Source organism: Asterias rubens, chromosome 11 (genome assembly GCF_902459465.1).
Source record: "Asterias rubens chromosome 11, eAstRub1.3, whole genome shotgun sequence".
NCBI lineage: Eukaryota > Metazoa > Echinodermata > Asteroidea > Forcipulatida > Asteriidae > Asterias > Asterias rubens.
In genome coordinates this window covers 14,791,338-14,806,741 of record NC_047072.1, presented here as the reverse complement: position 1 = coordinate 14,806,741, position 15,404 = coordinate 14,791,338, and the positions used below count along the sequence as shown (strand labels likewise).

At 36.5% G+C, this 15,404-nt stretch overlaps 2 protein-coding genes across 4 annotated transcripts in view; one reads left to right on the top strand and one right to left on the bottom strand.

The window, feature by feature from the left end:
• The first annotated feature begins 161 nt into the window (after positions 1-161).
• LOC117296826 (E3 ubiquitin-protein ligase parkin-like) lies at positions 162-5,784 on the top strand. 2 transcript variants are annotated; one of them, XM_033779898.1, is made up of 10 exons: positions 162-481; positions 1,100-1,337; positions 1,753-1,871; positions 2,206-2,289; positions 2,684-2,799; positions 3,356-3,495; positions 3,734-3,795; positions 4,024-4,173; positions 4,500-4,710; positions 5,507-5,784. In XM_033779898.1, exons 1-10 carry the CDS (start codon positions 257-259, stop codon positions 5,632-5,634), a joined length of 1,473 nt encoding a protein of 490 aa, XP_033635789.1. In that variant the 5' UTR covers positions 162-256; the 3' UTR covers positions 5,635-5,784. The 2 variants fall into 2 exon arrangements, with proteins under 2 accessions (XP_033635789.1, XP_033635788.1); XM_033779897.1 differs by having other exon boundaries at positions 162-532.
• Positions 5,785-9,489: 3,705 nt separating this feature from the next.
• Positions 9,490-15,404, bottom strand: part of LOC117297066 (CNK3/IPCEF1 fusion protein-like) — a 39,298-nt gene continuing 33,383 nt past the window's right edge. For both annotated transcript variants that reach the window (XM_033780194.1, XM_033780195.1), the window contains exons 16-17: positions 10,765-11,165; positions 9,490-10,346 (exon numbers count right to left, since the gene is read on the bottom strand). In XM_033780194.1, the coding sequence (XP_033636085.1) occupies positions 9,768-10,346; positions 10,765-11,165 (980 nt within the window). In that variant the 3' untranslated portion in view covers positions 9,490-9,767. The remainder of the gene's footprint in view (positions 10,347-10,764; positions 11,166-15,404) is intronic.

The window sequence follows — 15,404 nt, the reverse complement described above, 5'->3', positions numbered from 1 at the left end:
TAAGTCATTCTCAGTTTATTTATTTTAGCGAATAAAATTTGTTTCCCATGCAATAAAATAAAGGGAACTAAACATTCACCAAAAACAAAACCATCGAATTATACGTGACTACTGCATACGTATATCCGTCAAATGAGGGCGCACTCCATAATGTCAGCCCCCATGAGTTATCTTTTTCGGAGAAGATGTCAACATAAACAAACAAGCAAACAAGTCTTGATACAACTGGGATACTCGTAGTTTTAGTGGAGTTAAAATGTTTGAAGTTTTAGTGAAATTTGAGGGGGAGAGTTTGACTGTATCGGTTGATGCGTCGTGGACGGTAGATCGACTGAAAATAGAGTTTACCCGCTGCCTGGCGGCAGTGCCAGCAGCAGCAGCAGTGCCAGTGGTGGGAGATTCTGCTGAGTCCACTGCCAGTGCCACCACCGGTAGTATGACCAGTGCCACTGCTGGTGTTGGAGCTCTTGACCATTCTGAGGTTCAGGTCATTTTTTGTGGTAAAAATCTGTCTGATGGGATGAAATTACAGGTATTCTGGAATGTGCATTTGAGTGATTAACTTATGAAGTACAACTTGCATCATTTACATGTAACTGACGTACTTCGGTGGGGTTGTTATTTATATTAATTATTATTTATATGTTATTGTTTATTAATTGTTATTCTTAATCTTATTTATTAGGTTATTATTAATTCAATTTTTGTCTTAGTTTAAGATTTCAGCGCATGATTCATGAGCAACTATATAGTTACATATTTAATGTATTTATTTGTAGTTTTATTGTGGCTGCTGACACTAGTGACAGCCATGGCTGCATCTAATTGATTAAAGGATTTTAAAAGATAATATTACGCCAATATGTCCCTTGGAAAAATATTTCACAGCCCACCCTCCTGTAGTTGCGATAATGTATTGTGACCCTCCTCCCGACGGCGAAGAGGGTGGTTACGTTATCACAACTAACTCGCCTGTTGTTATTTTCTTAATCAGGCTGCTGCCAACTTTGGTACCTTTCTATTACAAATTAACTTACCAAGAAACCCTATGAGATATTTTACTGTAATACTCACCATAGTTTATTTTTCAATCCACCAGGATTGTGAGCTGCAGGAGACAAGCACTTTGTTTGTAACAAGGAGGAGACGTTTTACACTTGAACCAAACTGCAGCAAAGAACGATATGCTAATATACCGACCCAGGGAGCAGCGTTAGATGAGACGTATACCTCTCTGCAAACTCATCTTGATTTGGAACCACATATTAAGCCACTAGGGAATGCAAATTATGCCACAGAGGGTGGCCGGCTTGCTACGGCACAACAATCGGGCGATGGTGAGTTGACAGTTATTATGAACTTTGCATTCGGTGGTTTTTTTATAAAGATGATCAAAACCAAACCCATAGAAATTCAGACTTAGTTTTTTGGACAAGCAGGGGAATGATAGTCCACAGGCACTATTAATTATACATGCAGAACTCCTATAATTATGGAGCATTTTTTTAGTATACATGTACAATGTAGAAAAATAAAGGCTGACAAGTCAGGCATGTTTTACTAACCAAACGATAAGGATTTGTGGTTTAGAATGAAAAGATAGTTTTTTTGTGGTAAAAGACATTTTTATTGAGTACAATGAAGAGGAGCAGAGAGGATGTTGCCTTTTTTGACTAAAGAGTAAAATCAGGTTGCCCGGATAGAACTATAAAACTGCTACTCCTCATCATCCAGTTTAATTTTTAATTTCAGCCACTAGGAAGACGCCTAAGCTCTATGTTTATTGCAAGACTCCTTGTCAATCTGTACAGCCAGGAAAGCTACGTGTGTGCTGCAGTACATGTAAGGGAGGGATCTTTATAGTCCAACAGGTAAAGTATGAGCTAGACACAAAGCTTGGGATTTAATTTGTCTAATTCAAACCAAACAGTTGATGAAGTTTTTTGTTTAAGCAATCAACAAATTAGTAAGAAATCTGTAGGTGAACAGTGTGTGTTTTCTTTTGGTTTTCACTTTCTGATACTCATTCATTGAGTCGAGATTTTACAAATGGAGCATTACTCTGAGTTTACATTTCAGTCAAACGTGCCAATTTACTGTACAATGATGACATCTCACTTCAAATAAAACTCAAATAAGTTTATATTGATCATAAAAAGATACTTCTCAAAACTTTTGTGAATGTGTTATTCTTTTTACTTCCAGGATCCAACGTGCTGGGATGATGTATTGAAGCCCTATAGGATCTTTGGAAGATGCCAAACAGAGGGATGTTCTGGAACAATAGCTGTATGTCACTAATTAAGCAGTAATCAGTGCATAACTTATTGTTACTCAAAACTATAAAGACAGAGTGAAACTTGTAGATGCTTTACATCAAAAATGAAGGAGTCTCTAAAATGGTTTTGGAACTCACAGAAGTGTTAGTTAGGTTGTCAGATCCATGATGGATTATACTAATGTGAAATGAAGTTGGAGAACACCATAATTGGCTCAAATTCAAAATTCAAGCTACTTTTTGAAGTAAACAGACATTGGAAGGGTTTTTTTTTTTCAGTTATTCATTGTTTGGTTTTTGTCAACTTAATGCTGAGTTACAGGGATATTAAGAGTGAAAGGCATTGTAAGTGAGAATCATGCACTGATTGGTTAAATGACAAAGGTAAATTTGTTTAATTTGTAGGAATTTTACTTCAAGTGTGGCAGTCACCCGACTGCAGATAATGACAGAGCTGCTGCTTTATATCTGATCAAGTCCAACACAAGAGACGTAGTTTGTCTAACATGTGGAGATATCCAGTAAGTAACTTCCCAAAGTGTTGATCCGTGGTCAAGTGGTTAGTCTGCAAGACTTGCAAGATCACAATGTTGGTTTGGGTCCAGCAGTGCTAAGCGCTGATTTCACAGTGGCTAGAATAAGTATTGTCGGTTAGTTACTCAATCACTTTTTAAGATTTGTGGTCTAGTCATAATCATAGACTGTAAGCGAATGTATGTGTGTGAGAAATTGGCTGTTGCGAGCTTGGCGTGTATATCCCCTTGTGTGAGCTTTGCTGAGTTCCATTGTTAAAAAGATGATTCAAACAAACAAACAAACAAACAAACAAACAAACAGATCCAGCTGACCACTTTGGTAGCTCAGTTGGTAGAGTGCCAGCACATTAACCTGCAGCTGGCAGATAAAAGTCCCTCTCTACTAAGCATTAATTTGTGTCTAAGCAAGTCATTATTCCGGGCATAATTTAGATCTAACTTACGATTTGGTTGTTTGACGGACTAATTCTTCCAACACTTTATTTAACACTTATCCCCCACAATCAACATTATTTATCAATTTTGTTGCCTTCCCAATTAGTGATCCAGTACTAGTCTTCCCATGTGCTGGTGGACATACCATCTGTCTGGATTGCTTTGCTTCATATTGCCAGGTGCGACTAGATGACAGGCAGTTTGTCTTGGCTGATGAGGAATTTGGCTATACACTGCCATGCCCAGGTAAGAAACCAATGTTGCCCAAGTGAGAATCCATCTTATAAAACACATAATTATTATTGAGTGTTACTGTTATGTGAAAAGAAGACTGTTTTATGACTTTATGTCCGGGCCTAAGTGCATAAAGCTGCTTAGATTCCAAGTAGCACTTCGTTAAAAAAGAATTCTGGTAAGCAGGTTTTAATAACCCATTTTGTTAATTTAAAAGTTTTACATTTGTTTTTTTGTTTTTTTCTGATAGTTGGCTGTCCAGCATCACTGATTAAAGAAAACCATCACTTCAGAGTGCTCGGAAGTGAACAGGTAACCATGACGTGACCAAAACATCATGTACACTAAATCAGCAGCACTACCAGTGAATTTATAGAACTTATTCTGTTTCTGAACTATTTCACCTCATGATTATATTCTGTGACCATGCACTCATATGCCTCCAATATTGATATAATACTGCAGTTTATATTTGAAATGACCATTTTCCTTTTGACAGCAAACATGTTTCTGATGTCCCTGTCTTCCCTTTATTTGTAGTATGCTAGGTACCAACGGTTTGGGGCTGAGGAGTGTCTGCTTCAGAATGATGGTGTGCTGTGTCCTTCACCAGGTTGTGGGGCTGGACTGCTACCAGACTTTGGATCGAGGAGGGTGGAATGTGTACAACAAGCTGGGCAAGGATGTGGGGTAAGAGTTTGACTTGGGCAAATATTACACACAATGGACCTATACTCTTGTATTGTATTGTATAAATACATCTGGGGGCAATGTCATGTCACTTTCATGCTTATCTCAAACTGTTTATACATCAGCCAGACAAGTAAAGCAATGTGGCTGTGTGTTTGATTCCCTGGCTGATTATTAGTAATAAAATAAGGATAACAATCTCTAGGAAAGAGCACCATTCTATTATGAACATGACCTCATTTTGACCCCAGTTACTTTGGCTTGCTGTAAATGGGTAATTTTTAACAGTTGTAGTCCACTTTCTCTTTCTCTCTTTTCATGACTAGTTTGTCTTTTGTCGCCAATGTCGAAATGCATACCACAGCGGTGACTGTGAGACATCAGCAACACAAACTGTGATAGATGGAGGTGGGGGAGCATACGCAGTCAGCAGTGAGAGGGCTGCCCAGGCATTATGGGAGCATGACCAAAGTAAAGAGACAATCAGACAATTAACAAAGCAATGTCCAAACTGTAAGGCACCAACAGAGAAAAATGGTGGGTAAAAGTATTAGGGTTATCAGTCTGGGACCTTTTTGAAACTCTGGCTTTGGCTTCGGTTCCGGCTTAGGCTTTATCCGCCTTTTAAAGCCCTTTACCAAATGCATATGTTTTCATAATAGATGGATTGCACTAAGCGTCAATGACCGCCATATTTGATGAAATGTGCATGCGTGCAAGGCTGTCATTGGCTGAGAATTGTGGTCGATGAAGCTTAGTGCAATCCATCTTATAGCAAACAAAGCATTAACCAGTGACCCCAAGCTGAAGTATAGGTTTCGAAAAGGTCCAAAGGCAAACAAAAAACAGTTTACAAATGACAATCTCATACATGAAGAAGTGTTGCTTTCCTTAAAATTGACTTTCCTTTCTCCTCTGGAGCACCCCAAGTTTTAAATCCTGCCTTGGATCAGGGCCTTGCATGAGGATTGGGTTTCTGTTCAGACTTGATTACTAAAATGTAGCTGTTCCCAATTAAAGATTTACCACCCACATTTAAACTTGGCATTTCTTCATCGCCTTTTTAACATAAGTATCTTCAGGCCTGGGGTTACAGTGCTAGTCACTTGTATCTCTTGGTTTATCAGAAACATTAATACAGAAAAAAATAAGACATGCCGGTAGATTCTTTGGATGATTATCACTTCTTCTTTTCTGTCCTGTTTAAAAAAAAACCTGTTATTTTCCACTAAGCAATCCAGTAAATCAGGTACAGTTTATTTAGGCTTGTATTATGTTTCTCATGTTAATTAGTGCTTCATTAAGCATTGACATTATTATATTTCTTCTATAGGAGGTTGTATGCACATGATATGCCCAATTCAGCAGTGCAAGTTTGAATGGTGCTGGGTATGCAGTATTGAATGGAACCACCAGTGCATGGCTGATCATTGGTTTGATGTTAACTTACCATTGGTTTGATGTTAACTGACCATTGGTTTGATGTTAACTGACCATCTCATGGGGTGGTCATATCAGCATGTATCAGGGACAGTTCAGGATAATAATATAATAATAATATCAAAGTCTTATATAGCGCACGTATCTACCAAACAAGGTACTCAAGGCGCTGAGTATATACAAACTTTCAGAAAGATAGGTTATTGCAGTGGTGGATTCTGAGACCCAATTATGTAGCACTTATAAGGGTTTACAAGGTGCTACGGCGCATTAAGCAGCCACAACCAGGAACACCGGGGCGAACCCCTTCTCTTTTCGATAAGTGCACTGGGTTCTTTTACATGCGTTACACAACACATGGGACCAACGGCTTTACGTCCCATCCGAAGGACGAAGGATAGTAACAATACGAAAAGGTAATTACATGTAATCCTAAACCATTTTACGTCCGTTGACAACTGCAAATTTTATTTGAGACAGACTTGCCCGCCGACATTTTTTAGCGCCCAGAACAACTTTGGATTTTCTTCAAATTTTTTGCAAACAGCCAGACGGCTGACGTTCATATACACCCATAGTTTCCAGTGTGTAGCGTGCACAGCAGACACCTACTGTGATACGCTTCCTATGTGCCATCTGCCTGGAATTCGCTGAGTGCCTTAATTTGTTTAACACGACAACATCAAATCCTGGAACTAATTATGAGAGCCTTTGTGTTTTTCCTTTGACAAGTCAGGGTTTCAAAGGAAAATGATTACTCAAGCAGCTCCAAAAAGCTCTGAAGCTTCCGCGGGTGGGCACGGAAATTAATATAAAAATACCAACATGAAGTATAACAACAGAAGCATTGTTTTACCCCCATTGCTTTTGGATAGAGATTTAAAGAGCAATATGTTGAGTTCATAACGAGTACATAAAGAACATCCTGTGCACTTGATGTGGTAGGGTAGGGGCCCAGAATTCTTTGGACTGTATACACTCCACTGTATCACTTAAATAAGCAAGGAGCGCCTATCTTAAGTATGCATGCACTTTTCTTATTGGAATATGAAACGGCTCAAATTTGATCTATATGTCGAAGGCTTAAAAGCTGACTCTACAGGCAAAACATAACAGCCACTTTTTAATCCACGATTATTTTACCTAAACTATTGTGATGAAGTTGTCAATAAAAAACAATTATGAATAAAATGATTATGTCTCTTTCTTACTAAGTCAGTTGATGAATTAGGACAACGTAAATGTCTTCCACCAAATGCCATATTAATCTCTAGAATGGGGGTGGGGGTGGGATTAGAAAATAACTAGTGAAAACAAATATTAACATTGAGACTGAAAGGTCAAACTCCCCCAAAAATTATATTTGATATGAGCAAGTGTACAGCTGAAGTAATTTGTTTTTGTTACAGTAATCAATTCACATGATACATTACATAGTAACTATTAACAAAGCACTCATACACATTAAGTAGTTGCCAAACCAATAAATACATTTTAAAATGATATAACATTAAAACAAAAATACATGTAGTTGGCTGTGATCAGCAAAACACAATCAAACAGCTGCCTAACAAAGAAGCAATTAGGAACTAAATTTACACATTCTGGCAAATTTCCTAATACTTGCCAACTATTTATCCAAATGGTTTCACATGCCATTTGTATTATCCCTTTCCCTAAATAATAGAAGCAATAACATAATTTAAGTACATGTACATAACTGGCCTGATAATAAGTAGTTTGCTTAAAGGGAAGATACATGTTTGGTAGTTACTCAAAACAAATATTAACTTAAAAACTAACTTGGTAACGAGCATTGGAGAGCTGTTGATAGTATAAAACATTGTTGGAAATGACTCCCTCTGAAGTAACTTAGTTTTTGAGAAAGAGGTAATTTCACACTAAAATAATAAAAAGACTTCTAGCTTCAATGACCAATTGAGCCCAAATTTTCACAGGCTTGTTATTTTATGCATATGTTGAGATACACCAAGTGGGAAGACTGGTCTTTGACAATTACCTTTAAAGATACTTCATTTTCACATCTGTTGAGCTACATCGGCAAAATAAAGTAATTTTCTCAAATATTACAATATTTTAGGAATGTCTACTCCAATACAAATGGGTAATACATCTGAAAACTGCAACAAAATTACACCACAAATTTTTGTTGCCATACGCAGTTGTTAGAGTAATTAAAAAATAGTCACGATTCTTGAATTATATAACCCCACCATATACTGTTGAAATACTGCCTTACATCTCAAAGGTTAGTTCACACTCTTAATTTACATAAATCTACATATTGTATGCCAACAAAAATGTACAGACATCTTGAGTTTGCAAAACTCAAACTTTATACAAAGGAAATATTTACACCCTTAGACATTATTGTACAGGTAGTTGGGGAAAGATATTAAGAAAACCAACCATTCATCCTACTTTAATTCTTCCCACCTCCCAGCTAGCTGTTAAAAGAATGGATCAGCACCAGTTAGTTACGTGTCATTTCAATCTGTTTGTACTCAACATCAAATCCAAGCACAAGTTTTTTGGAGCTTAGATTTAAGTTAGATTTACTGTTAACAAAGTACATGTGCACCCTAAGGGTTCAAATCTCACTCCAGTCAATTTGTCTTTGTACACCAAAATTAATGTAAAACTGAAAACTATAATGTCTGTTACAGACATGGCAGCACAGGTACAGCCATTGCTGTGGCCAAACCTTTATGATTTCATAAATAGATTGTCAGTGATAACTAAATATCTAAGTTTTAATTTAAAGACAATTTACCTCAGCAATTAATTGTTTGACAATGATTGACACTCATGGAATTTCATCTTCAATCTTTGATTTAATAGATGAAAGGAACATAAATCTCATAATGCAATTTCTTAAAAAATGATTAATTATGAATAATTTACATTTGTTGCAAAGACATAGCCAAACCCATGACTCTAGCTCTCTGACCTTTGCAGACAGTGGTCATTTCTGAATGCTGTCATTATTTTCATGTAATATAATATCAACTGCCATTAGTAGTTGTGGATTATGATCTTGTACAGGTATAAAGTTTGTCACCTTTTGAGTAGTAGGGGGCGGGGCACTGAAAAGAGTTTCAATCTCTTATTAAAGAAAATACATTACAATTTGTTTGATTTTTTACAATTTAACAATTTAAATTTTATAACTTTAGCACTTTTGTACTGTTGAGAGTTGAGAAGCTAAAGATAAAACATTCAACAAAACTTATAGCTTTATTATTTAAGCACAACTTCAGCAAATGGTAATCATGTGACGGCTTTGATACACATTTAACTGTTGAATCAATCACCATGTAAACAGTATAAACTGTGACGATTCTCAATACAGCATGCCAACCAAAAATTAGCCCTTGAGAAGTTGTTTTTTCATCAGTGAAGTATATTCAATATATAAAAGTCAACATCCTATGCAACCTAAATACTTAACTTCTGTCAATTAATTAGTTCAATTAAGATCACCATTGAAAGATTCAGCCTGAGTTAGTAGAATTGTGTGCATGGGTACCAACATTTAAGGCTTCTGGATAACTGGCAGTCAAACAAATATATCAAAAACAAATAACGCGAATGCCAACCTAAGGCTACAAGGCTCACTTGGTTAACCCGGAGGTAATTGGTTCAAATCTCACTCTATTAAATGTGTCTTTGTTTAACCCCAATAATTGATCAGGCTTTCTCAAAACTCTTTAAAGACCTGCTTGAACGAAAATGTCAAGTCGGGAACTTTGCTGAATTCCACTTAAAATGTTTTCGATGAATAAGGAAATCGAGTCATATGATTATGAATAGGTTTCAATTGTGTAAAAAAACAATCTTTTTGTATGCCCTTGTCCAGAGCTTTTCTGCGAGATTTGCGAAAAGCCCCGTTACGTAATCACTCTCAAAACGTTATAAGTAGATAAAGCCTCTTCAACGCAGGATAAATATCTGGTTCTTAATCTCTTCTGCTTAAGGCACTTGCTTACAAGGTATTACACCTACAAGGTAACTACAAATTTGTCCAGTATGAATCATTTACAAAAGCCAAGATACTTGCCTTCCTTTTCAAGTCAAGAACCCCTTCTCCTCTGAGCTTTATAAACTCTACGTCAATTTATTCTTACACTTCTTTAAAAACTAGTTTCTGTTGGGGCACTCCCAGTGCATGGTCTAAAGTTCTCATCTAACACCAATGATGTCCTAACCATTCCGCTATTTACCACAGTGTCTGTTGTAGAAGTCTCCACCTCTGAGCTTGGCTCAACACCATTTCTCTCATGCCCATCTCCAGCCTCCAGCAAACCATCATCAGTGTTCTTAGCTTCAGCGACTTTATCAGAGACGGTTGTACTTTCTTTTTCTTCGGTAGATGTTTCACTCTGTAAACCCTGATCATCTGATTGAACATCTGAGTTATTTTCAACGACTTCATTTTCACTCGCCATTTCTTCACTGTCTTTCTTTTTAATGTCGACTGTTTCCTGCGTTGAAGTAACAATTCCATTAATTTTGCTGTCATCTGTGTGATCTTTGGTATCCTGATCACCATCTATATCTGAACCAGAGTCACTTGGACTGTCAGGTTTCGGACCATGCAAGACGGTTTCTAGAAGATGTTCATGATCTCTCTTCCATTCTTGAATACCTTCTGATGTTAGAGATGCCTTGGAAAGAATGTCTTCAATCTGATCCAACTCTGTTTTCTTGGCCTTCGGGAGAAAAACAGTCCAGCAAATTAAGTTCTGTAAAATGTTAAACCCATTATATTCCAATGACTTCCTTCAAAAGAAGATACAGTCTGAACTGTTTTAAAACCGTTTTAAAGGTGACGGAAGGAAATTTGGCAAATAATATGCGTAATAAGTACATGGCCTCCTGGTGCACAAAAAATCACATTTATCTGCCACAAAGTTCAAAAAGAGACTGTAGAGACCAAATTCACAGTACACAAGCCGCAGAGTTTGCTGATAATACCAGCTGTAAAAGAGAAGAAACCATGCACCCAATGCCAGCCTGAAAGGTATAGTACTTCATGGCAAACCATGGCACCACTACCAGTTTATTAGAGGGTTTCTGAAAACAAAATATTTGATTTCATTTCAAAGAAATTACTGAAGGTATCTGTACCTTTAAAGTCCTCTGGAGAGCACGTCGTTGTAAAGCTGCCTTGTTCTTCTTGGGATCTTTATCCAGCACGGTGTGAATCCTCCTTAGAGATGACTTATCCTTGTTAGTATATCGCTTACTGGTCCTCACTGCTGTTCTCTCAAAGCCCACAACACATCCATAAGTATCCATGATAGTCTTATAGCTATCAAGGAGTGGATCATCTCCTCTTAGAGGGGTGGCAGAGTTGGAGGGTCCAGGGATTGCAGAGCTGGAGGGTCCAGGGATTGCAGAGTCGGAGGGTCCAGGGGTGGCAGAGTCTGAGGGTCCAGGGGTGGCAGAGTCGGAGGGTCCAGGAGTGGCAGGTTCGCTGATGGACACTCTTGCAGATTTAGCATCTTGAGTTGGACTTAAAGACACATCTATAGGAAGCAAAGAAACAAGAATCTAATGATGTTAATTGCAGGGCTTGTATTTGAAGTAATTTTGAAATGTGTACAAAATTTGCTTCTTTTCTGGCTAAATCGTCTGATTTTTTTTTTTTTTTTTTTTTTTTTGAGACAGGGAAAATACTTTCCGTTGAATTTGCCAGAAATGCTTTGGACTGTATTTAGGTTTGGCATACCAATTAAAATCAACATTCATTTCTCTTATTTGTGCAATCCTTATACAATTCAATATTACAAATATAGCATTATCTACACTCAGCATAGTCTACCTCACGGCTATAATGCAATGATTATTATAGGGATAGCTGGACCAACTTTAAATATAATCCCACAATCACAAAATAACTATATTGGCTTGGCGAAGTTGCACTTGCATTGACATAAACATCAAGCTACACAAAGGAAAAGGAAAAAGAAATCAAATCTAAAATGCAACAAGCTAGTAGCAATTCTAAAAGTTAGTTAAAATACAGTCATTAAGACAACTCAATACACAAACAATAGATTTGTTAAAAAGAAAGCTGCATTCCAGATGAAGTTGTAAACAAATCCACTAAAAAAATCAGAATACAAAAAAGAATACTTAAATGATATTTGAACCTAAACATGAACTACAAATGCAATAGGTACTACAAAGGGGCTACATATCTTATCTACATTTGACATCAACATGCAATGCATAATTGTATATTTCTTTTCCAGCTAACTAAAGCCTACTTTACTACAGCAAGTCACATTCCCATCATCGCCCAATGTTTCACACATGTCCTTATAAGACAATATTAACTAATGGAAGAAATCCCTTCTACAACAAAATGGGGAAAAAACATTTAAGTAGCATAAAAAGGATTTTTTTTTACATTTTCACCCCCGATTGTTAGCAATTTGATGCAGCTTTGGCAAATTTCTTAAAGGAACACGTTGCCTTGGATCGGTCGAGTTGGTCTTTGAAAAGCGTTTGTAACCGTTTGTTATAAAATGCATATGATAATGATAAGAAAGATATTTTAAAAGTAGAATATAATGATCCACACAAGTATCACTCGAAATTGCACGGTTTTCCTTTTACCTCGTCGACTAACACGGTCAGCCATTTTTGGGAGTCATATTTTTGACTCCCATAAATGGCCGACCATGTTAGTTCGCAAAGTAAAAGGAAAACCACGCAATTTCGAGGCAAATTTGTGTGGATGATTGTATTCTAACCATCTTTCTAACCATATGCATTATCTTTCTAACCATATGCATTTTTTAACGGTTACAAAGCTTTTCAAAGACCAACTGGACCGATCCAAGGCAACGTGTTCTTTTAAATAGATAACAAATATCAATCAAGTTATTGTTTTCATCTTGTTTTACATGTAAACAGTCAATACTCTTTACTGATGAAATTGTTACTTTCAAACATCTGTTAACTTCTTTTGATTTTGAAGAGTATAATGAAATGCAGTAAATATCTTGCAGTTCACATCAACATAATTTTTCAAATTTGTGCTTCTTATTTGAAATGTGACTGAACTTTGACTAATTGATTTATTACCTCTTTTGTTAACATTTAAACAACATACCTTGAAGCCTGCGCGGAACGTTGTGACGAAGTTCAAAAGCAGGAAACATCCATAAAATACAATTGCGTCTTAATTTGGGGTTTCTGTAAGAGGTGACCATTTTTAAGCAACACATACACAAAGAAGGATTCATTGACATTTTACTTTAAAAACAACAAAACTAAATGTCTGATCATTATACAGAGGAATAAATTTAATGTACGACTGTATATTCCTAGTTTCTTTGAGGTGGATATCCCCAAATAATTCATTTGAAAACATTTAACTTTTACAAAGTGTTGTTTCTTTATTGAAAATTCTAAAGTGAATTCATTGCTTTACAAGTAGTCAAATCAAAACATACTATTGGTATGTGATTTTTTTATATTCTGGTTTCTTCTTTGTGTATAAAATTGCTTGGGGACCACTAATGGACCAACATCAGGAAATGTGGGGTTGGGGTGGGGGGGGGGGTGCAATCAGCACACAGTGCTTGTTTTAATTTGGACAGGTGCCACAGCAGACATAGTGTGTGTGTTTACTGCACAAGTATAAGATGCAAGGAAACATTATGTGTAACATATTGTCCATGCATTTATCAGTAAATGATGCATCTAGTACAAAGTTACAAAGTGTAATTTAAACAAACTTCTCACACTATGAACTTTCTGAGATTCCAGCATACCATGGCAGAGTTTCTGTGATTCACGCAGTGAGTGCCTACACAATTTTCTCAAATGACAACATCAAATCTAAGGACTCATGAGAACCTTTGCTGTCTTGCCTTTGTCAAGCCAGCCTTTCATTGTGGCAATGATATAATCAAAGGGAAACTATTACTCAAGAAGCTCCAAAATAATACCGCGGGTGGACACAGAACATTTTTCAGAATACCAATGTGGTTAAAGTGAAGGCGGATAGGGCGATCTATCCGTAGCCACTGCCAAATGAATTGAGACAAATGACTGTTTTTGTAACAAGCATCTTTTGAGGGAATTTGAAGGTTGGGTGAGGTTAGTGCAATGTGGGATAATAAAATGTTATCAAAATATTGAGAGGAGCAATTAATTCTTCAATGTGAACCGTTTGTTGCAGCATGGAATCGAGAGTTGACACTGTGCTCATGTAAATATCCATTACAATCCCAAAAGGCAGTGTTAATGAAGTAACAACGTAACATTAGGTCTGGGATGAGTACATTCAGTTCAATCTGAAAAATAACATGAAATGCCACAACCTTGAGAAATGAAGTATACATCAATACCGGGTTCTTTTATGTTGATGTGCTTTGAAGCATGTGAAGGAGCTTGGCGGTTTATAAATAAAAGGAGTAAACAGACTTTGGCATTGTGCAGCACTTTTATCTTAACAAACTATGAAGTGAAAATAACGGAATGAAAATGTATAGGCTGCTTCGACTAATTAGATAGAATCGTGTTACTGTTATAATGCTTATTAAGCTTACGGCAAACCAGCATACCACAGTACCAAGAGCCTTAGTAAGAATTGGCCTTAAGACTAGAGATATACCAATACCCCTTCACTGTCTCTCATCAAAACTAGAACTGAGACTAATTGGACATTTAACTAGACTTTTATTGCATAAGATAACATTTTAAACCTGATTTCTAATGTTTAAACCCTTATGATTAACTTATAAATAAAACTAACAAACAGCCTACTTGTTGTTTAGTAAGGAACAAATATATTAGACACCAAAAGGTCAATAAATAAGTAACATTAGTTTGAGGTTATGTTTATATCCAAGTCCGTTGCTAATGCTGTTAACTCAGCAATAGTGAATTCAACATGCACACATAACTCACAACCAAAGTGCACTCAACAAACACAGACAGGAAATAGGATAAATGTGGTAAGGAACCTGCAGCCGATTTCACAAAACACTAGGATAAATCCTATCTTGAGTTTCAATGTGTCCTAACGTCTATGGATACGGAACTTCACTTGTCCTAAATTTAATCCTAAGTTAGGAAGAGTTTGGTGAAATCGACTGCTGGACATTGTGTTAATAACACATCATGCTTTAATTCATCATTTAGGACATCACAGCATCCATTCACATGCAACGTTACAAAAGTGTTAAACCATTCCAAGAATGTATAAAGTCCTATAACAATCTAATTCACAGTATTTAAACATGCTATAAAACTATACATTTATTGCTGTTACACAAGCATTATGGGTTAATAATTTTGACTAATTCAAAATAGTTGATTGGTTGGTTTATGGTGTAACTCCTAAATATTTAAATGTTTTCTCTATTTCTTCTACAGTAAGTGTATATTAAGGAAACACAAATGTTTAATGTGAGAGTAAAAGTTAACGTTGTGTGCAACACCAAAGGAAACAGTTAGTTGGTGCTTGTCATTATTTTTGCATGGACAAGAATTGTTCATGAATTAAAAGATTAACAGAAACAGAGTGTTAAGTTTAGTGATGGGTCTTGGGTGGTGGAATGAAGGTTGGTCCATGAATGGAAAATTGAAATATACATGAACTGCTCAAATCACTTTTCAAACTGATTATTTGTCAAAACAGTTCCTGTATTTCATTTAAACAGGTGTGATTGGAAACAAATGAAAGCATGTTTCTTAAGATGAACCCTCCAAAACCAGGGCTTTTTAGGTCACTAGGTGGCAGCAGA

Coding starts and splice junctions, on each gene's coding strand:
- LOC117296826 (XM_033779897.1), top strand. CDS start 257: ATGTTTGAAGTTTTAGTGAAATTTGAGGGGGAGAGTTTGACTGTATCG. Junction 2,290..2,683: donor GATGTTCTGGAACAATAGCT/GTATGTCACTAA, acceptor TTTAATTTGTAG/GAATTTTACTTCAAGTGTGG. Junction 4,174..4,499: donor AAGCTGGGCAAGGATGTGGG/GTAAGAGTTTGA, acceptor TTTCATGACTAG/TTTGTCTTTTGTCGCCAATG.